Source organism: Biomphalaria glabrata, chromosome 4 (assembly GCF_947242115.1).
Source record: "Biomphalaria glabrata chromosome 4, xgBioGlab47.1, whole genome shotgun sequence".
In the NCBI taxonomy this organism is placed as follows: Eukaryota; Metazoa; Mollusca; class Gastropoda; family Planorbidae; genus Biomphalaria; species Biomphalaria glabrata.
In genome coordinates, this window is record NC_074714.1 from 5,562,967 (window position 1) to 5,586,216 (window position 23,250).

Here is a 23,250-nt window from a genome sequence, read left to right on the forward strand (position 1 = left end):
TAAGAATAAAGTAACAATTAAACAAAAGAAAACAAAAAAAAAAAGCATAACTTTATGTTATAGAAATCTTTCACATTTTGTACAAATAACTTTTATTATTATTTAAAAAATCTAACACGTTAGAGTTTAAATAAAACGCTGCACTGACAATTTAAGAGTTACGTCCCTTTCAATACAATGGATGGCTGCCTGGTCGTGCGGTTTGCACTCTGGACTGTAGTTTGGATTTATCGATGGTCCCGGGTTCAAACCCTGCCCGCTCCCATCCCCCGTCGTCCTGCGGGAGGTTTGGACTAGGAAGTAAACTATCTTCAACTCTGAAGGAACATCCGAAAAAAAAAGTAAAAAAAATGTTTATAATCTTTCGGGTGGGGGCTACTGAGGGGCATTTATTTTGTGTGCAGGAATCACAGCTTGTGAGCAAAATGAGGCAAATATCTGTATATTGAGACTTTAACCCATTTTGTTTTATTTTGTCGCTCCTATGATATACTGGCCAACTCCTAGGGAGTGGATGGGGGGGGGGGGGGGGGGGGACTGCAGCTTACTCCCTCCCCGAACCGCCACTGACATCAAGGTTATAGAAGATTTTAGATGTCATTAAATCTAACCATTTTTGTAATGCTAAGCACAAGGCAATCATTGCGCTCCGTTATGGACATACGATGGCAAGACCACGCTACAATCGTTCTGGCGAATGCTAGTGTGGAAAGCTTTAGCGGATTCAGAACTTTTGAGTGGAGGGGTCATTTTTTTTCCCCTAACCCCAAATAAACCTTAACCCTAAATATACATATAAACACACACACACAAATGAAATGAATTTAATTAATGCGTTTGCTTTGCGCAAGTAGTCCATGCCTTTTTGGTGAGCGACATCGCCCCAAACCATAGCTGATTGCCCAGGCATTCATCTCTTTACCCAACCCCAACTTTTAAAGCTTGAGAGGACACTCCAGCTTCGCCTTTGGAATCGACAAAACACGGAAAGAGGCGGTCATCTTTTGTAAGCTGCAATGCTCAACTGATGTAGTGCAGAGAGCCTGGGGTCTTAATCGTCGGTGGAAAGGATTTTCGGACACCACTGTAGAACTATCGCCGCATTAAGTTGGACAGGCCCCAATCAAAAAGAAGCTGTTCTGTCAAGTCTATCTTCCTCGTTGGGTACATGACAATGGGACAAAACCACTAAAGCAGACAAAACCACTAAAGCAGACAAAACCACTAAAGCAGACAAAACCACTAAAGCAGACAAAACCACTAAAGCAGACAAAACCACTAAAGCAGACAAAACCACTAAAGCAGACAAAACCACTAAAGCAGACACAACCACTAAAGCAGACACAAATCCAATGTAGCAATTAACACGAAGGAAAAAAAAAAGCTAAACTTTTAATTGGGCGCATGGAATGTAGGTACAATAGAAGCCAGCATCATGGATAACTTTATGAATATAACCAAACTAAAAAAATCTGCATTAAAATGAACTGCCCAGGCTGAAGGTAGACGTGGCTGCCAGCCAAGATTCAAACTTTAAAAAAGTACTGCTGTATTGTAGGAGCCAAAGTTTATTCTTAAAATATATTTCATGTATATTTTACAAACGAATTACTCACACCGAGACAATGAAGACATGAAAACTTGGGAATACATTTCAAATAGTTTATTTAATCAAGCAGTACAGTTTTGTTTTGGACAATGTACAGACTTTGAAAAAAAAAATCAAATTACTGTTTGTTAAGCTGGACTTTAATTACCACTGGCATTATCCAAGAGTGTATTCTTCAACAACAGTAGATGTGTCTCCACTGTCGCCCCTTTAATTTAGAGTCATGTGAAAGAAAAACAAAAACAGTTTAATTTTTTTTTGGTTCAAAAAGGAACAAATTAGTCAAACTAAAAAAAAAAATTGGCCTTCTGCTTATTGAAAAAGGATTTTTAATTTTATTGCACACTTTAATTCATTATTAAACACATTTCCAGTCTTCAGGGTTCTAAGAACTTGTTTTGCGTTTCTGACCTATGCCATCTTCTAAAGTAGAATTTTATTTACAGTGTAACACAATCGTTTGAATATATATCATTGATTTCTCATCCTTAGTTTCGACGTTTTCCTTCTCTTTTTGTCTCAAAAAATAAGTTTCTCTGTGTCAATAGCTGCTTTTATAACTTGGGGACAGTTGTTAGCACATTTATTTTGATGAATCATTCTATAGCCTTTCACTTTTTTTTCCTTTTGATACGTAAAGATATCTTGACATCAACAAAAATGTATAAAAAATACTTCTTAAAAAATAAAGCGTATATTAAGCAGAGTTGTATCAATTAGTTTGGATCAGTCATGTAATAATTTTTTTTTTACAGATCTAGACTAAAGATAATAAATCTGTGCGATTAGAAATTTGTTTACCAAATATATATTTCATGCTTTTAGCTTTCTCAACAAGCTATGGTCCTATCACTTGTCTGGACCAGTTGGGAAAGGGGGAGTGAAATATCGCTTTTTAACTACATTTATATTTTTAAAAAAGTTAAACGACCTGAATTCGAATTCCTATCCAGAGAGTCGCTAATGAAAACAAAAGGTTTATAATTATCTATTGTTAGTTAAAACTTTTAATCGGCGACAAACAAAGGAGGCTAATTCAAATTTTACCATCACATCAGTCAAGTACAATTTCTTCCCTTGTTCAATACTAAATGAAAACAATTAAATTACCAATAATTAATTAACTAATTGTTTATTATTTTTTTTTTTTATTTTGGTTTGGTCAAGTAAAAAAGACATAATTGTGCCAAATTTCAGCTTGATCCGAGATTGGGTGTCGCAGAAATAACGTGTACACATTTTTTATCAGACAGACAGACAAACAGCTTTAACAGTTTAAAGTCTCTTTAAGTTTACAAAGATTACATAATCTACATTAAAATAATAGATTCTTGTTGTTACTTTTTTACTCCCGCCATTCATAAAGTGTTACATCTACTTTTATGAGCAACGATAGTCTAAGCATTCTGATTATAAGCTACACAAAAAAAATTATTATTGAGCATAGAACCTTATCTAATTAAAAAAATTAACAGGTATTCATAAAAAAACAACAACAACATTCCTAGTACCTGTTGCCTAAAGTTAAATTCTGCGTAACGGCCTTTTTAAAAATGCCAGAATGATACTATTAGCTAATTCCACCATATCAAAACAACCCCTAGCGACGAATCTACTTGTAAGAACAGACCACGTTCAAATCTCTACAAATGTAAAACACCCTAAAGTTAGTTTTAAATTATTAAGGATTTGAACCGTAGGCGATTATTTATAGTGGACAATCATACCTGAGAGAAAAATGGCTGGTTACAGTGCTTGCAGGTCTAAATACTTATACCAGTCTCCAATGAGGCCTAAAGTCTACATACAACCAACACCATGGCATGGACTTCTTCTTTAGTAAATAATTCGTATAAAAGAATGGAATAACATAAGTAATAAGGAAGATACTTGCATAAAAGAAAGAAGATATATTGTAAGTCTGATTGTGTGATTATTAATAAAACATTTTTTTTTCGTTTAAAAAAAAATGAATGTGCTTTACATGTGTGTGGCGTATTTATCATAATAGATTCGTTATATATAATAGTAATTATGTTACCTAATTTTAATAATAAGGTAGGCCTATACTATTTTAAATGTGATAAACACACTAGTTTGTTTTCATACTAAACTATAACCCATTGATTGTTAATAGAAATAATTCATTCTCATTAAAAATTAATCAACTTACATGGAAATTTATCGGCCAGGCTGTATGATCAGAAGTCTTAATAGAAATGGATCACATTTTGTTGCAATGACCTCTTATATTGTTTTCTTTTTGCGTGTTGTCATTCTGGTTTTTAAAATACACGTCAAGAAAATCGGGAAAACCCTATCATAGGAGTGGCTAAAAAAAAGTGACAAATTGTTTACCCGTTGGGAACCATATAGACAGCGAGATAGATTCACTCTCTAGCTCGCTGCTGTAGTCCAAAACGTTCCGCCTACGTTTACAATGGATTATTTACGTTGGATTAACGTAGTTCAACGTGGCTTTGGAAAACATACTCGACGAACCAAATGGCTAACACGATTAGACCCTTTTTAAAGGCATCTTAATAGAAGGAATTGTCGAAGAGGATCCAGAACCCTCCATGGGTTGTTTCGTCACCGGAATGGATGGATAGCCTACTAACAGAAACATATAGATCTAGTCCTACATGTATGAACTTATTCATATACGTTTTATAAGATAGTTGTAATTATGACATTTACCAAAATAGTCTACTTTTCGAATGTTACGTGGGAAAAAATTCCTTGTGGTTATTATTATTGATTAATACTAACCCTGCGCGAATATTTCAAAAAATGAATAGCGAAAAGAATTAGTTATATCACTTTAAAAATATATACACTGTACAATGCAATTATTGTTTACTATCTTCGTTCAAGCTCGTGACTATAATTGACTTTCTCAGTCCATTCAAAACCTTTTTATTAATTAACATCGCTCCTTTTATGGAATTAACTTTCCCGCTTCTGTTCCAAGAGAGCATGATTGTTCCAAGAACCCGTTGACAATTAACTATGACCCCGCTTTGAAGATGGATGCAGAAAACTAAAAATAAACTTTGTGCAACAGCTGCTTAATGCTACGTGACAGTTAAATATAGAGTTCTTGCTCATGCTTCTATATTGAAGAAGCTAATTTTAAAGAAGGTAGGCCTACATATAAAGCGCGGTGGCTGAGCGTTAAAGCGCTTGGCTTCCGAACCGAGGGTCCTGGGTTCAAATCCTGAAGAAAAAATGGGATTTTTAATTTCGGGATCTTAGCGCGCCTCTGAGTCCACACAGCTCTAATGGGTATCTGATATTAGTTGGGGAAAAGTAAAGGCGGTTGGTCGTTGTAATGGCCACATGACACCCTCGTTAACCGTAGGCCACAGAAACAGATGACCTTTACATCATCTGCCCTATAGACCACAAGATCTGAAAGGGGAACTTTACTACATATAAAGCGGGGTCAAAAAGTCTCAAGCTTCATTTTAAGTCTTCTTTTGTGAGTCTGTAATTGACATTTAGTTACAGTGTATGTCATCTATGTCCTATAGTGACCTATAGTGACCTATAGTGACAGGAATTAAAAAAAAAAGAATATACTTGGCACAGTGGGAAGCGTGGTCGAGAGGCTAAGTGCGCTTGAACCTTGCTTGACTACCTAGAAGGGGGCTCGAGGTTCGACACCTGACTCGGGCAGAGTTGTGTTTACTGAGCGCCTAAAGGCAGCACGGAAAACCAACTCCTAGATGCCCCCCCCCCCCCCCAACTGGTCCACAAATGAGATTGGACCAAAAACGCTCTGAGCATGCTATAAGCATAATAACAGGTGAAATAGAAAAAATGCCAAAAAAAAAAAAATAGAGTAACAAAAATTGAATACTGGCAAAAAGGAAAATGCCGGCGACCGAGGGAGACCACGAATACGGTGGGTCGAATGTTAATATACCGGGAGTGTGTTCAACCTTTTCATGATATCTCCTTGGAGTATTTATTTGTGTATGTCGTATAGAGGACTTTTTCACGCAAACAAATATATACAGAGTTTTGAAAAATACCAATACGTGTTAACCACCAAATTCATTGTTACAATAACCAAAGACTTGTCAAAACATTTTAGAGTCCCAACAGTTGCCAAGATCGATGTTGTGGCTTTTTCTGTACAATCACGCGATTAGCAGCTGTAAAATTTACATTTTATGATAAAAAATAAAAAAAAAAACTAACAAAAAAAAAAAAAAAAAAAGACACAAACACACAAAAAATATTTGATGTTAGTATTCTTCATGTTTAATTCTTAAGATTATAGCAGTTACAACTATGTCTTCTTGGATATAAAATTACAATAAAGGCGTTAATAGTATAGTGTAGCCAATATTTAAATCATTTAAAAAAAAAACACACGCTTAATTGTATTTTTAATGGGTCTTTAGCCTACCAACAAACACTTGTATAAAACTTTGCCAGTAATAATTAAAAAAAAAAAAAGTAAACACAAGTCACACTTCGGGGAATAGTTTGGCCACATCAAAAATGGGCTTTTTGTAAAAAAAAAAAAAAAAATGTTTCGGATGTTCCTTTACTTCCTAGTTCAAACCTTCTTCAGGACGACGTAGGATGGGAGCGGGCAGGGTTGGAACCCTGGATAAGGCCGCACGATAGCCCAGCGCGCAAACCGCACGAACAGGCATCATCCATACATGTTAGCCTGTTCTGAATCAGGGTGTTTTGACGCGACTGTCGTATTGGCGCAGCTGTTTTGACGCGATTGTCCTATTGGCGCAGCTGTTTTGACGCGATTGTCGTATTGGCGCAGCTGTTTTGACGCGACTGTCGTATTGGCGCAGCTGTTTTGACGCGACTGTCGTATTGGCGCAGCTGTTTTGACGCGACTGTCGTATTGGCGCAGCTGTTTTGACGCGATTGTCCTATTGGCGCAGCTGTTTTGACGCGATTGTCGTATTGGCGCAGCTGTTTTGACGCGACTGTCGTATTGGCGCAGCTGTTTTGACGCGATTGTCGTATTGGCGCAGCTGTTTTGACGCGACTGTCGTATTGGCGCAGCTGTTTTGACGCGACTGTCGTATTGGCGCAGCTGTTTTGACGCGACTGTCGTATTGGCGCAGCTGTTTTGACGCGATTGTCGTATTGGCGCAGCTGTTTTGGCGCGACTGTCGTACTGGCGCAAATTTGGAAAATGATTTGTTTAATGTATAGTATCTTCAAGTTGAAAAAAAAGAGAACTACGAATGATGTCATCTCGCCTATAATTTAGGAAAAAAAAAAAGGGGGGGGGGAAGCAAGTCATTATTATGGTCTCTTGAAGGAATCTGATCCTTCATAGTTGTTATGTTTTGGATGTCCCTTCAGAATTGAAGATTACTTCATTCTAACCTAAAACTTCCAAAAGGATGGAGGGGCACATATGAGAGGACCAGGCAGCCATACATAGTTCGCAATATGCGTTCATGAAATAGTCAAAAAAAAAAAAAAATTCCGATGGGTAGGGAGGGGGACAATATGGTATAGTATGGTGAAAAAACAACAAAACTTTATTATGAAGTTTTTTTTTGTTTTTTTTTAAATTATCATCTGAACCTCTCGTACCAAAACAGCTGCGCTAAAACGTCACATACACAAGATGTATAATTTCAAATAACCGTTTTGAAATCAATTAACAAGAACGCTTAAACAAGTAAAACATTTGAAAATCCATTAGGAGGCATACGACTATTTCATTTTTTAAAAAAGCTTAAATCTACTCACTATGTCTGTCTGGTAAAAAGTTTTTACGCATTATTTCTCCGGCACGCACTCTCGGATCAAGCTGAAATTTAGCACACTTATTTCTTTTACTTGACAATACCAGAATCAAGTTAAAAATAAAGTTATTAATTAATTAAGTATTGGTAATTAATTATTTTGTTTTGTATCTCGGACAAGGGAAAGAAATTGCACTTGACTGAAGTTGTGTTATTAGCTGAATTAACCTTTACAGGACGCCACTCTAGATAAAAACAAACAATATTTAACTATACAGTGTTGTCTAGTCATAAGTACCGCACAGATTTATTGTTGTTGGTCTAGATCTATTAATAATTTAATTACAGACTAATTGATGCAATTACACTTCATATGTTACTGTCCACTAAGCCAGCGAATCGCTTATGAAAATAGAAGGTTTTATAGTTATCTATTGTTACCTTCAAACTCTAAAACAGCAAGCTACAAAATTATAAATTGGGTTAATTCAACTTATACCACCACATCCGTGAAGTACAATTTCTTTCCCTTGATCAAGAAATTAAATAAATTATTAATTTCCAATACCAAATTAACTAATTGTTTTTTTTTAAATTGAATCTTGAGCTATCGAGTAAAATTAATTATTGTGCAAAAATTTCAGCTTGATCCGAGATTGGGTGTGGGAGAAATAACGTTTACAATCTATTCCACTGACAAACATAGTAAGTTGATAAAAGCTTTGTAATAATAATAAAATTGTCATGTGTTATGCAAAGAGGGGCCACTCAGTCTATCATCAAGTAGCAGAGGTCAATTCAAACAGTGTATGCCTATATATCATGTTAGCAAACTTCTATCAATTTAGATACTGATGCGGCTCAAGAGTTAAACTTGTAAAAGATATGAATAATAGGTTGTTTTTTTTTTTTGTCAAATAAAAAAAAGGATAATACTACCATTTAAATTGTCCTCACATATAAGTGACAAAATTCTATTACTATAAAAAATTATACACAGATCTGCGAGATTCAAGAGTAGAACGCCCTACTGCTATCATAATTGTACACAGATCCGAGTGATTCAAGAGTCGAACGAACTACTGCTATCATAATTGTACACAGATCCGAGTGATTCAAGAGTAGAACGCACTACTGCTATCATAATTGTACACAAATCTGAGTGATTCAAAAGTAGAACGCACTACTGCTATCATAATTGTACACAAATCTGAGTGATTCAAAAGTAGAACGCACTATTGCTATCATAATTGTACACAAATCTGAGTGATTCAAAAGTAGAACGCACTACTGCTATCATAATTGTACACAAATCTGAGTGATTCAAAAGTAGAACGCACTACTGCTATCATAATTGTACACAAATCTGAGTGATTCAAAAGTAGAACGCACTACTGCTATCATAATTGTACACAAATCTGAGTGATTCAAAAGTACGACGCACTACTGCTATCATAATTGTACACAAATCTGAGTGATTCAAGAGTAGTACGCACTGCTGCTATCATGATTACACACAGATCTGAGTGATTCAAGAATAGAACGCACTGCTGCTATCATAATTGTACACAGATCTGAGTGATTCAAGAGTAGAACGCACTACTGCTATCATAATTGTACACAGATCTGAGTGATTCAAGAATAGAACGCACTGCTGCTATCATAATTGTACACAGATCTGAGTGATTCAAGAATAGAACGCACTGCCGCTATCATAATTGTACACAGATCCGAGTGATTCAAGAGTAGAACGCACTACTGCTATCATAATTGTACACAAATCTGAGTGATTCAAAAGTAGAACGCACTACTGCTATCATAATTGTACACAAATCTGAGTGATTCAAAAGTAGAACGCACTATTGCTATCATAATTGTACACAAATCTGAGTGATTCAAAAGTAGAACGCACTACTGCTATCATAATTGTACACAAATCTGAGTGATTCAAAAGTAGAACGCACTACTGCTATCATAATTGTACACAAATCTGAGTGATTCAAAAGTAGAACGCACTACTGCTATCATAATTGTACACAAATCTGAGTGATTCAAAAGTAGTACGCACTGCTGCTATCATGATTACACACAGATCTGAGTGATTCAAGAATAGAACGCACTGCTGCTATCATAATTGTACACAGATCTGAGTGATTCAAGAGTAGAACGCACTACTGCTATCATAATTGTACACAGATCTGAGTGATTCAAGAATAGAACGCACTGCTGCTATCATAATTGTACACAGATCTGAGTGATTCAAGAGTAGAACGCACTGCTGCTATCATAATTGTACACAGATCTGAGTGATTCAAGAATAGAACGCACTGCTGCTATCATAATTGTACACAGATCTGAGTGATTCAAGAGTAGTACGCACTAATGCTATCATAATTGTACACAGATCTGAGTGATTCAAGAATAGAACGCACTGCTGCTATCATAATTGTACACAGATCTGAGTGATTCAAGAGTAGAACGCACTGCTGCTATCATGATTGTACAAAGATCTGAGTGATTCAAGAGTAGTACGCACTAATGCTATCATAATTGTACACAGATCTGAGTGATTCAAGAATAGAACGCACTGCTGCTATCATAATTGTACACAGATCTGAGTGATTCAAGAGTAGTACGCACTAATGCTATCATAATTGTACACAGATCTGAGTGATTCAAGAGTAGAACGCACTGCTGCTATCATAATTGTACAAAGATCTGAGTGATTCAAGAGTAGTACGCACTAATGCTATCATAATTGTACACAGATCTGAGTGATTCAAGAATAGAACGCACTGCTGCTATCATAATTGTACACAGATCTGAGTGATTCAAGAGTAGAAAGCACTACTGCTATCATAATTACACACAGATTTGTAAGTCATGAGTTAATGTATTGTTGTATCATAATTATACAGAGATCTGAGGGATTCAATAGGAGAGCATACCACTGGTATCACAATAATAGATATATACGGATTTATAAATAAATATACCAATTCTAGCATTATCTGCCACTGATCATTGTGATTCCAGAGTGGTATTTACTAATGACATCATAACCCCAGATCAGAGAGATTCAAAACAAGATATATACATGCAATAAAAATGTAACTTATATCTGAATGAATCAGACATGTAAATGTTCCTAGTGCTCAAAGCAAGACAAAATAGACATAAAACACATATAGACAAATATATATATATTATATATATATATATATATATATATATATATATATATATATATATATATATATATATATATACATATATATATACATATCAATGAAGTAGGCCCTTACAATAATTTATATATCATAAATAAATAAATATATATATATTTTATATATAAGTATTATAATCTTTGCAAATGTTTTCATTCATAACAATAATTAGAATTGCAATATATTATATGTTATCTTATCTTATATAATATAGACGTTACTTCAAAATAGAAGATGATTACGTCCTACGCGTTATGCATTTAGTCAAGCATATTAACCAATGACTTAAATTCTGCCAAGTCACTGGTTTACCTTATATATTATATTATATTGCAACATAGTATATATATATACAAAATAACAAAATGGCACTCAGTGGATACAAATACAGATGTCCATTTATTGACAAAGTACATAAGTGATGACAGAAATAACAAGATCTAAGGTTATTTAGGATTTAGGATTCCTTTAGAACAGCATTTCCCAAAGTGGTCAATATTGGCCCCTAGGGGTCTAGGACAACTTTTAATTGGTCTCTTTAAGAGAAACAATAAATTAGGTGTCTATGAGATGTAAACAGGGGGCCTATGATAGAGGTTCTCATTTAATCAATTAACGAGTGGTTAATGGTTAATATTATATATATATATATTATATAATATATATTAACAATAATAATTTCCTATTAATGGAATGACCTTAAGCAATTCTTTAAATTTTAATCCTGCTGTACCAATGAAAAATTTTAAATTTTTATTTTATTGACTTAATAATATATAGATGTAACTAATATTTAAATGACCAATTTTAAAAGCTAAAAGAAATGACATTATGAAACCATTATTTGAGTTGATTCCAATAAAGATTTGAAATACATTCAAACGTTCGAAAATTGTATTTTATCAGCTATTGAACAAGTTTTTAAAAGTTTTTTTTTCACAAAATACATGTAATACACATTAAAAGCTATTTTTCTTTGCTTTAATTTGAATTTTATCTTAATTACTTGTTCCCTCTCAAAATTACTACAGTTAGATATCAATAAAAAAAAACATGTCTGAATTGGATGAATTTTCAAAAATGCAAAAATTAGATGAGCAGAGGGTCTTCCTAATACCATAAAATAAGGGGTCTAGAAGACAAACAAGTTTTGAAATTTTAGCCTTAGAAAAAATATCACATCTTAGATCATTTAAAATAATTTAATTTAATTTCTTTATATGTGACAATGTGTGGGAATATCATTATTCATGTTAATATGAACTAATTGTTTTTGTGCTTTAACAAGAAAAGTGAGGACCTGGGCTGGATAATCCAAAAATTCATTAAAAAAAATAAAATATTAAAATTAATCTGAACACAGCTTAATGGGTTTTTGCAATTTGAACTTTTAAATAAAGTTTGAAAAACACAATATGGTTTTCTATATATAGTTATTAATGTTTTGTTTGGTGTAATGCACAAATTGTAAGACACATTTTTCTAAGGATAATAAAGATTATTATTGCTATTATTATTATTTTTCTTATTATTATTTATTGCTGGTGCACTTTTAAGCCAAGAAAAGACTTTTTTATTTGAATTGCATATTATTTATGTATATATTTCTACATTATAAAAATATACATTGTATAAGGTGAATCATAACTAAAAATTACTCATAGGCAATGAAATGAATATAATTTTAAAAAAGAAAACCTGATAAAAATTTTTTTTTTGAAATTTAATTATTTTTAAAAAGGGATACAAAAAAATTACTTAAATATGTGTTAAATCTTGAAATACCTAAAATTCTAAAAGTCACTAGAATTTTAAAACGAAGGTTCAATTTTTTCTTCAAATACAACATTCATTGTTATTGGGTATTTTTGTAAGTGTCGCTCTAACCAAACCTATGACTGGTTTTTGGCAGGCCTTACAGGCATTCTTGATAAGCCCCTCGATCATTGCACAGTCCGCACAGGATAAGAAATGACCACAAGGAAGATAGACCACTTGTACTGGATTTTCTTGACAAGTCTGGCAAATTTGGATTTTCCTCATGAGAACAATCTCTTCTTTAAGTTTTCTACATTTGTCTAAGAGTTTAAAGTATTAAAATAAATTATTAAACAGACCTACTCATCATCTTTGGATTTAAAAAAAAAAAAAAAAAGTTTTTTCTGTACTACTATAAAAATGTTATTAAAAAAAACACCAATATAGATATCAACCTTTTGATTTGATAACATCCCGTTTTAATACTTTAAAATATGTCTTTAACATTAAAAGTTTTACATTTTACATTATAAATCCAACATTTAAAATTTACCTGATAACTGACATCTTGCTTTTTCTGGGTCTAGTCTCAGCAGAAGATCGTCAGAGGAAAACGTTTTTCCTAAATATATTTAAAAAAAATGTAAATTTGGTTTTCCCAATTTAGTTCTAACGTTATATTAATGATCAGAAATTAGAGAGAGGGAACTGTCCATCACAGTTCTTAAAAACCTTTGACATCAGGAAAGACAACTCTAATGTAGAAATAATATGAGCTGTAGACGAACTTATTAGTGATTCTCTCCCATTTTCTGTTCTTTATTTGAATATTAAAAGAGTATAGGTCCACATCTCTGGTAAAGTAATCAACACTATAAAATTAATAAGATATCGATGAATTTCAGAGTCAGAGAAAAATGCATACTAAGAATTTAAAATATGTCTCGCTCATCATTTTAAAAACATTTAAACTAAATTCGGTTTCATGATAATCTTCACTTAAAAAAAAAAATAAACAGAGCAATCATATAGAAAACATGTCTATACCTTCTTGTTTCAGTTGGTCTGCTGCTTCTATAACTTTTTGGAGATCATAACCTTCTTGAACTAGTAACTTCACAGCAACATCCTCCTCCAAACCTGGAGTTAGAACGATATATTGAAATACATGAGCTAAATAGTGTTTCCATTAAGCAAATATGCTGTAACAATTGTTTTAGAGTGTGTGCGTGTTGTGATGTAACCATAAGAAAAGTTGAGCGGATGTTTTGGTTGTGTAGGCTGATGAGTTTCTGATGAAACCACAAGGTGGTTTGGCGTAATTCAAGTTTATAAATACTGGTGTGGAAGTTGAAGAGGGGGAGACTAGCGAGACGTGTGTCAGAAACATGAATAGGTGAGGTACATCTTGTTTAATTTATTATTTATTTCTGTTTCTATATGCATCTACTATGAAGTAGAATCTGTGTATATTTATAAAGAAAAGATATTCTGTTTATTTTAAAAAAGAAATCTATTTAAGTTTATTTTAAGTTCAACATTACGATTTAATACGCGTACAGCGGTTTAGTTGTATGAAATTTATAGCCACGAACTGGCACCAATCACCCAAATTAATGCACAAAATGCACTCATCTTAAAACGAGTAGGCCTACTGCGTTTTAACATTGGCCATTAATGTTCTTTATTTCACCATTGAATCTGCACTACCAACGAAAAACAAAACGCAAAACAATAATAATAATAATAATAACACTGGCTTATTACAATGCTGTTGCTTTTTTGCTTATAAATACATATGTTATTTATTATATGAAAGTAATGCATATTGGTGTATTTAAGGCTATTCAATGAAGTGGATAGTCGGTTTCTAAATAAACTAAATAATACGTTATAAAGAATCTGGCATCTGATGCAATAATTAATATTTTGATTTCACCATTACCTTTGTTGTAACTTGATGTTCCTGTCTTGGTATTCTGTTTCTCCTGCAAAAGTCACACATTCTTGAGAATAAGATACAAATCAACATTCAAAAAAACTTTTTTTTTTGTTGTTATTTTCAATTGAAATATTCGTTAAAGGAAATAACCTTTGTTTACCAATTTCGCTACGCACTTTAACCCTGTTTATTACCCTTAACATTCATATAGTTTATTAGAATTAATATACACGCTATTATTCTACAATTCTATCAACCACGTAACACTCATAAGATAATGTGCTGATTGTATTCAGAAGAAAAATAAATAGACCGGAAAGCATCTGAAACAGGGACACAAAATTATTAATCACTTTTGTGAACATTAGATAACAGACCCGTAGACACACACCTGAGTATTCCATCGAGGTTAAAATATATGCATACCCCGGTATATAGACACTGAATTTAAATAATGAATTTTCTTTACAGCGAATCCTTTCTTTTTTTTTTTATTTTCGTAGTTAGTTCTTTCGTACCCTAAAATGTTTTTTTTTTCTTTGAGTTAGTGGAATGATATATACAAACTTTAAATTTACGTAGTGGAATTCATTACTGCTAGTCCGTTCATTTCGATTTTGGGGGTAACTCTTTTTACACTAGAATAAGTTCTTTTTGGAATTTGTGGAATGATAGTAGATAGATAGTAGTAGATAGTTCTCCCTTGCCAGCTAGGGGGTCTAGAGAAGCGCTGTTAATTTGACCATTAAGGTCTGGGGTGGATGTTTTATTTGATTCGGGAAAAAGGGTAGTTTTGCTTTAATTTTATTGGGGGGGGGGGAGGGGTGAACCTAAAAAAAATGGCTATGCACATGAATTAGGTAATTGTAGTTTTGCTTTTGTTTTGTGTTTTTATTGGAGGGAGGGGGCTAGGCTTTAATTTTTTCTTAGGCTGTATAGCTTTTCTCGACGATTCACTGAATTATTTGATCCCAACGACTACGCCTGTTCAGAAAAGGACTTTTGAGCACGACAATAGCGGCAGTTTTTACAGTGTTGGTCGCCATAGGCAAAGCCATTAAGGTTATTTAATCAGCAAGCAAAATAAAACAAAATACTTAAACCAAAAAAAGAACAAACAAAGCTTATATTAAGAGTGCCGTTCCATTGCTGCCACATCACGAGAACATAGAAGATACATTTCCCCCTTTTCTATATCATTGAAATTAAGTAACTGATTAACTAATTGGTTAATTTTTTGATTGATTCACGCGTTGTCATCGACAATGAATACTTGTTTTCTTTTTTTTTTTTTTCTCTTAGTGAATTTTACTGCTTAAGAACGTAAAGAGATCTTTAACTCTTTCTCTCCGTAATTATTTACCACATTCTGGTGGAATCAACGCTGGTATCGTCAGTTAGGAGAGAAAGAGTTAACACATCAAAGTATAGACAAACAGCAGATTAGTGTGATAGACTTTTGGTGTAAAAATTGCCAGTAGCACATACACCTTACCAAGGCACCAATGATAAAAGTGTTAGTTTGTTGAAAATAATAAACTGCATGCAAAGGCAGTTCAGTGTATTATTAGTTTGTATCTTGCCTCTTTAGAGCCGTGACATGAGGTGTCCTCCACATCTGCCCTCCCCTTTTGTAAAAGCACGTATGGACAATTGGTAGCTAGTGCAGCATGCAGAGACCAAATGTCGGGGCTTGGTTCATAGAGCATTAATCCACAACAGAAGCAAACAACTCCAGGGAGTTTATCTGATACATTTACTCCAGGTTCCGATAATATTGAGCCTATAATGAAGATGCATTTTGAGCTTCTGTTATTGTGTGATTGAAAAACACTAAAAATGTAAACAAATCATTCCAAGACATACTAATATTAGAATTTCTTTCCCTCGAGTTTTAAAATTCGAAACTCATTTTAAAAAAAAAGCGTGAAAACAACAACAACAACAAGTAAAATATAATTGATACAAAAAAAAAACAACAACAAAGCTTACATAAAATGAAATATTATTAATTATTTTGAATCAATCATGTAATTAATTTTTGATAGATCTGGACTAACATTAATAAATGTGTGCGATTGGAAATATGTTTATCAATTATTTTTTTTAGCGCAATGTTCGTGCTTTTGGAATTCTCAATCACTTGTGGTCAGGCAGTTAGGCGATAAGGGGACGGGGGTGGGAAAGGAAGTATCTAGGAGAAGGTCTCTGTGCTGGCTTTTCAAAAGAAATGTAAAAATGTAGTTGCTTGAGTCTGAATTTAAACCTGAGGGCTCAGGCCCCCATGAAGGCAAGCCGACATGCTAACCAGTGGCGTAGCGTGATACCCGTTGGTCCGGGTTCAAGAATATAGTGGTGGGCCCCCTCCCCCAAAGAGGGTGTATCTTCTGTGCGCCTACAGGCAGCATGGAAAACCATCTCTCAGATACCGGTACCCCCTTACTCCTTAGCAAAGTAAGAAACCAGTGCATCTATTTCTTAATGCGCGAGCGGCTTCTTCTGATGAAACAATGCCCAAAAGCCATTCTAGTATCCAATCATGTTGGAAGCACCATCATAGCTTTAGCCCAGTAGTTTATTTAGGGATAAATGTTGTTTTTTTTTAATTACATGAAGCATTTGTTCGGATAATTCTGCTAACGTCTGATTCTCACATATGTGAAAACCTAGAGATAACTTATTTCTTTTGGATGTTCCGTCAACGAAGATCATTGAATAGTATCAAAAAAATAATACGAATTTGATATCAACTTTTTATTTGCCTTGAGCGCTGCCACCAATGAAAGAGACATATGGTACAGAATTGATATCCTATAGTACCGGTATTTTGTCCAGAACTGCATTGCCCAACAGATCTATTATCTCGTTTTGAATCTGTTGGGCTTTGATTTCCTGTTAAATTTGAATATTCATAGCAATTTTCTGATGTTTTTTTTTTTTTATAAATGTATGGCGTTAAATTTCTTTACGAGCAATGAACCAAGTTTCAACCAAATACTAAGCATTGATCAGTGAAAGGCACTATTTCATGATCCATTTAGTTACCTGTCTATCTTCTAGATCTTGTTATAAACCTGCTCCCCAAGTCGGTTTCTTCATTCATTGCAATAGCACAAACATGTTCATCTCTAACGATTCCTATGTGTTAACACTCTGATGTTTCTTTGGCTTGCTAAATGTTTAATGTTATTTTTATTTTGTTTAGATTTCATCTCCTCTTTATTATGATATAATGATTACATTCACATTTTGTATACAATACAGAAGACAACAAAACAATGAGATGAAGACTTTCTAGGACGCATCGTCTTGATTGAATGTCTTACACTATTTCACAATGTAAACTTCTTCGGATTCAATAGTTTTTTTTTTATGTCAGACTAATTTTTTTATGTCAGACTAATTGTTTTTGGTCAGACTACCAGATTATAATTTCAGTTACAATAGCACACAAGACAAACAGGTTAACACATCAATGTTGAGCAGTCAAGGTAATGGAGAAGTTGTATATAGTTCCTGATCATTTACACTGTTCAAACTAATATACCCGCTGCAGTTCATCAATTATAAAGTCATAGTCGCAGATATAGGAGCATTAGCGAGTGGTCAAAACAAGATGAGATTTTCATGTTTATTACAAAGAGCGAAGATCCAAAATTGTTCATAGTTAATGATTTTCTTAGTGCGTTTACCAGCTGACGGATCAGCCTGAACGCTTAGATGGGAAGAAACAATTCTACAAAAGAGAAAATAAATTTGATAACACATATTTTAAATACAAAATAAAATAAAAACATCTTGAACTTTGAGAAAATTGAATAATTTGCAGCTGTATCGAAATTTTAATTCGTGACAATAAGGACTAACCCTGTTTCTTAACCAAACTCTCCCCATCCCCCCTCCATTCCTGTACTACTGGTTTTATGAACTGACAAGGAAACAAACAGAATGGGGTGATATGAAACCGATTGTCACCCTAAATGCACGGTTAGGGCTAGCCCACCATTACAATTTACAAAACCAGATGCAAAGCAAATCCTTACATTAAAGCTTCAAACACTGGTTTTGAAGTTATTGCTACTGAATAAATACAACGTCATGAAATTTTGAGGAAGCTTTTTAAATTTTATTTTTTTTAATCGGTTTTTACAAAAGTGAATTTAGTTTTTCACTTTGGTGTCACCCCACCAAGTTTTCAACTAGTCAAGAGTCATGGGCCCAAGCGCAGTGGTCGTGGGCCCGGGTTCATTGAGCCCCTTCGCGCCATGGATGCTACGCCACTGATGCTAGCCACAAAGCAGTTATGAAATAGAGGTGTTTTTTTTTTTGTAGATATCTATTGTTATTTTCACAATTCGAAACGAATACATCTAATTCTCTACATTGGGTATTTCCCCCTTAGCTTAATAATGTCTCCAAAAAAAAAAAAAAAAATTAAATAATTAATTATGACTAATTGCTATTTCCTCTCTAAAAATTGGTTTGAGTCGTGCGAGGCCCTACAAATTAGAGGCCCTAGGCGGCTGCCTAGTTTGCCTATGCGTAGGACCGGCCTTGGAAGCAGATAGGGAAAAAAAAGGGATGCGAACCTAGCCCCCCTATAGGTTACCACGGTTGAGTTGCGAGGTTAGGATAAAAGAGAGGCCTGACGACTGTCACGCATTTGAAACTATTTTCATTGTTTACTTTTTATGCAGTACAGTGACATATTGAGCAAAGGAAGTCTCGGCTATCAAGAACACGAATTAGTAGTTTGCGCGGCCTTCGGTCGCTTATAGAGGGTCTATGACCGAGACCCGCGCTTCTTATAAGACAGTCAAATACTTACTGCCATTTTGGAACCTTCAGACAATACGTCGGGTGAAGAGCTCCCTGTCTATCTCTGTCGGGAAAATCTTTCCCAACGGTCATGTGATAACGCACTGCGTTCTAATTCCCAAAGGGCCTTGTTCGAAGATGCGGGATAGTACTACGGGCCGTAGTTCGGGCTTCACTCAGAGGCGTAGTGAGGGGGGGGCGGGCCAAGGGGGCTCGATGGCCCGGGGGCTATCTTGGGGCGTCACAAGCAGCCTATATTTTCATGTGATGGTCATGGAAAATGGGGGGGTTGGGTGCCAATAGTGTACTTTGACCGGGCGCACGTTTTGCTCATTACGCCTTTGCTAGTTCACTGGTTTAAAATCGATGATGAGAATGGTGAATGAAAAGTTTGTTATAGTGAAAATATTTGAGAGAGATGAATTATAATTTTTACACTTATAGTATTTAGTATTTACACACTATCAAAACTATTTCTCTTTTAAATAATTACCATTATAAAAGAAGCCAGCTTTGGAAAATACTTTGCGATTTTTATAGAAAATCTGTGGGGAGTTTTGAAAAGATTTCTTTCGTTCAGAAAAAATCACAAATTGTTGATACTTCGGTGACGTTGCAATGATATTTAAATCAGCCAAAGTAGGGTCCCGATGGTCAAGTTCTTTCTCTTTCTTTACGTTTATGCCATAGATATTGTTATCGGCTATGATACCATTTTGAGCAAATACTGTTTCCGTGTTACTGTAAAACCTTGTTGGTTTGTTATCAAGGTCTTCAGGATTGGGTGTAGAGATGACAGTAATCAAGACGTTTATTGCAGTCAGTGTGTCTTCAACAGGCAAAACGTTTTGGCTGCTACTACCTTTAGGAACACTGACAAAATATTGGACTGTTCTTGCAGTATTTATAGTTGCATTGAAGACGCTAGGAGCTTTTTCAGCGTCATGTTCGTATGTAGCAGCATCTGTCGTTTCGCTGACAAGTGTAGCAGCATATGTCGTTTCGCTGACATGTGTAGCAGCATCTGTCGTTTCGCTGACAAGTGTAGCAGCAACTAACGTTTCGCAGGTGGCGCTTGCGTCTACCGGTGTGCCGATGACTAAATTAGCAATTATTGGTGTGCCACTAATGGCATTTGAATAATCTGGTGTGCCCATGGCAGAGAATGCTGGTGTTCCTCTAAAGACAATTTCTGGCGTCTTCCTGAAGATAGTTTCTGGTGTGTCTCTAACTTTAGATACTTGTGTGGCTTTGATGTTCCGCTTATTCTCAGCTAAAGTTTGGATGTGATTTTCGTTATAGCTTAATGAAGGATATAACTTTTGTTTGCTTCTTGCATTTTTAGAGTCTTCTTTCTTCTGACATGTCGTGAATTTGAAAGCTGGAAATAAGAAAACGATTTAACTAAGCTAACATATCTATCTATCTATCTATCTATCTATCTATCTATCTATCTATCTATCTATCTATCTATCTATCTATCTATCTATCTATCTATCTATCTATCTATCTATCTATCTATCTATCTATCTATCTATCTATCTATCTATCTATCTATCTATCTATCTATCTATCTATCTATCTATCTATCTATCTATCTATCTATCTATCTATCTATCTATCTATCTATCTATCTATCTATCTATCTATCTATCTATCTATCTATCTATCTATCTATCTATCTATCTATCTATCTATCTATCTATCTATCTATCTATCTATCTATCTATCTATCTATCTATCTATCTATCTATCTATCTATCTATCTATCTATCTATCTATCTATCTATCTATCTATCTATCTATCTATCTATCTATCTATCTATCTATCTATCTATCTATCTATCTATCTATCTATCTATCTATCTATCTATCTATCTATCTATCTATCTATCTATCTATCTATCTATCTATCTATCTATCTATCTATCTATCTATCTATCTATCTATCTATCTATCTATCTATCTATCTATCTATCTATCTATCTATCTATCTATCTATCTATCTATCTATCTATCTATCTATCTATCTATCTATCTATCTATCTATCTATCTATCTATCTATCTATCTATCTATCTATCTATCTATCTATCTATCTATCTATCTATCTATCTATCTATCTATCTATCTATCTATCTATCTATCTATCTATCTATCTATCTATCTATCTATCTATCTATCTATCTATCTATCTATCTATCTATCTATCTATCTATCTATCTATCTATCTATCTATCTATCTATCTATCTATCTATCTATCTATCTATCTATCTATCTATCTATCTATCTATCTATCTATCTATCTATCTATCTATCTATCTATCTATCTATCTATCTATCTATCTATCTATCTATCTATCTATCTATCTATCTATCTATCTATCTATCTATCTATCTATCTATCTATCTATCTATCTATCTATCTATCTATCTATCTATCTATCTATCTATCTATCTATCTATCTATCTATCTATCTATCTATCTATCTATCTATCTATCTATCTATCTATCTATCTATCTATCTATCTATCTATCTATCTATCTATCTATCTATCTATCTATCTATCTATCTATCTATCTATCTATCTATCTATCTAATCTGTCTGACTATCAAACTATGCATTTTTTTAAAACTTATCTTTATAGAAAGATTATTTATACTTAGTCTAAAGCTTAGAGCAGAATGCTATAGTAGAAAGCCAAGAAATGGACGCCAAATCATATTGTATTCACTCAGGACTGTCTTATCAATGGTCATGAGTTCAAACACCGTCCCCTTCCCACACCTATGCTACTACATAACTAAGTTATGGTTTAAATTACTTCAATATCAACTATTCATCTACGGCTTATAGAGCTTCTACTATCCCAAAAGGAATCTAAGGATTGATTTTTTTTCTTCACATTTATTACTGGTAATTAAAATTAATTAATTCATATAATTTCTATAAACGCATCCATCAATTCATTTTCTTAACGTGTTTAGAAAAATATGGAGTGAAGACATATTTTATCAAGTTTTATCGTTTAAGATGAACAGAATATCAAACAATATAATAGGTCGAGTTCTTAAAGCAGGTAACGGGTTTCCCCAATTATGAAAAGCAACTACTTAGCAGACTTTAAGTCTCTAATTAGCATGCATGAATAGATTGAATACGCGATTAATTTTTTCTTCTCTTTCGAAGTACTGTCTGTGATTTGTATGATAGATTTCTCAACGTTCAGATAAATCGACCGATCATGATTTAATAAAATTCTTATAGCATTGATGCATTTATTTCTACATCTACTAAATAGTTTAAGCCAACCAGTTACATAGAAAGATTCGTTAAAAATTCCATTATTTGTATATAACAAATATCCTATCCCCGAATTAGATTTTTATGACGAAACTTTTACAAACCTGTCAGTCTAGTAAATTGGGTCAGAGTGTGTAGCACGCATGAAGAGCGACGTAATAATCCCGCCGCCCCCCCCCCCCGCCTTTTTTTTTTAAAAACAGTTCCGTGTGCAAAACTATTTTTTATTTTTCTATGTCGAAGCTCTTATCCTAAAGTGTCGACCACAGACCTATCCAGGCTATATATATCCTATGGTCTAGATCTAGATAGAATAGGTCTCTGCTCTGGATTTTAGTTGGCCTAGATTACATGCTAAATAATTGCGGGAATTCCTGTAATTTTACAATTTTTTTATTTAGGTTAAGTAAACGATAAATGTCAGATACGGTGTGCACTGTGCCATGGCGCACGAAGTGATTTCGAGAATATTATCTGTAGTGTATGCAAATAACAAACAGGCCTAAGTAATATTGAGATAATATCACAGTATAGACCGAATGCGTTTTGAAGATTTAGCAAATGCTGAAATAATTAAGTCATTAAAAAAAAAGTCAAACTGGGAATGTTTCTGCTTTTTTTAAAATTGGTTTAAGATTGTTAGTCTGGGGTGTCAGTGTGGCTTTGAAAAGGTAAATGGTACCCATTTCAGACATTGGGATCTATGGGGGCAGATGTTGAACTATTAATATATAATATTTTCTATAACCAACGGATAACGAGGGTGTTAAGTGGCAACACAATGATAAACCGCCTTTACTTATCCAACATATTTCAGGTACCACTTATAGTTGGTTGGACTTAGAG

At 34.0% G+C, this 23,250-nt stretch overlaps 1 protein-coding gene and 2 long non-coding RNA genes across 3 annotated transcripts; all 3 read right to left on the reverse strand.

Moving 5' to 3' along the window:
- Nucleotides 1-1,648: 1,648 nt before the first annotated feature.
- On the reverse strand, nt 1,649-3,919 carry LOC129925621 (uncharacterized). The gene is made up of 3 exons (XR_008777310.1): nt 3,783-3,919; nt 3,337-3,443; nt 1,649-1,817 (listed from the first exon to the last, which is right to left on the reverse strand). It is a non-coding gene; the product is annotated as an uncharacterized LOC129925621 (long non-coding RNA).
- Nucleotides 3,920-5,856: 1,937 nt separating this feature from the next.
- LOC129926076 (uncharacterized) lies at nt 5,857-8,093 on the reverse strand. The gene is made up of 2 exons (XR_008777764.1): nt 7,795-8,093; nt 5,857-7,755 (listed from the first exon to the last, which is right to left on the reverse strand). It is a non-coding gene; the product is annotated as an uncharacterized LOC129926076 (long non-coding RNA).
- A 2,561-nt stretch (nt 8,094-10,654) lies between these two features.
- Nucleotides 10,655-22,578, reverse strand: LOC129925734 (E3 ubiquitin-protein ligase XIAP-like). Its single transcript, XM_056025979.1, has 7 exons — nt 22,509-22,578; nt 19,592-20,479; nt 15,864-16,063; nt 14,284-14,326; nt 13,386-13,478; nt 12,892-12,960; nt 10,655-12,658 (listed from the first exon to the last, which is right to left on the reverse strand). The coding sequence occupies exons 2-7, from the start codon at nt 20,253-20,255 to the stop codon at nt 12,417-12,419; spliced, it is 1,311 nt and encodes a 436-aa protein (XP_055881954.1). The 5' UTR covers nt 20,256-20,479; nt 22,509-22,578; the 3' UTR covers nt 10,655-12,416.
- Nucleotides 22,579-23,250: the final 672 nt, after the last annotated feature.

Excerpts from the sequence above, each read along its gene's own strand:
- LOC129925734 (XM_056025979.1), bottom strand. The coding sequence starts at position 20,255 with ATGGGCACACCAGATTATTCAAATGCCATTAGTGGCACACCAATAATT. Across the intron at positions 16,064-19,591 it reads AGCTGGCTTCTTTTATAATG|GCTCAATATTATCGGAACCT; the intron begins GTAATTATTTAA and ends TCTTCATTATAG. Across the intron at positions 12,659-12,891 it reads AGCAAGATGTCAGTTATCAG|ACAAATGTAGAAAACTTAAA; the intron begins GTAAATTTTAAA and ends TTAAACTCTTAG.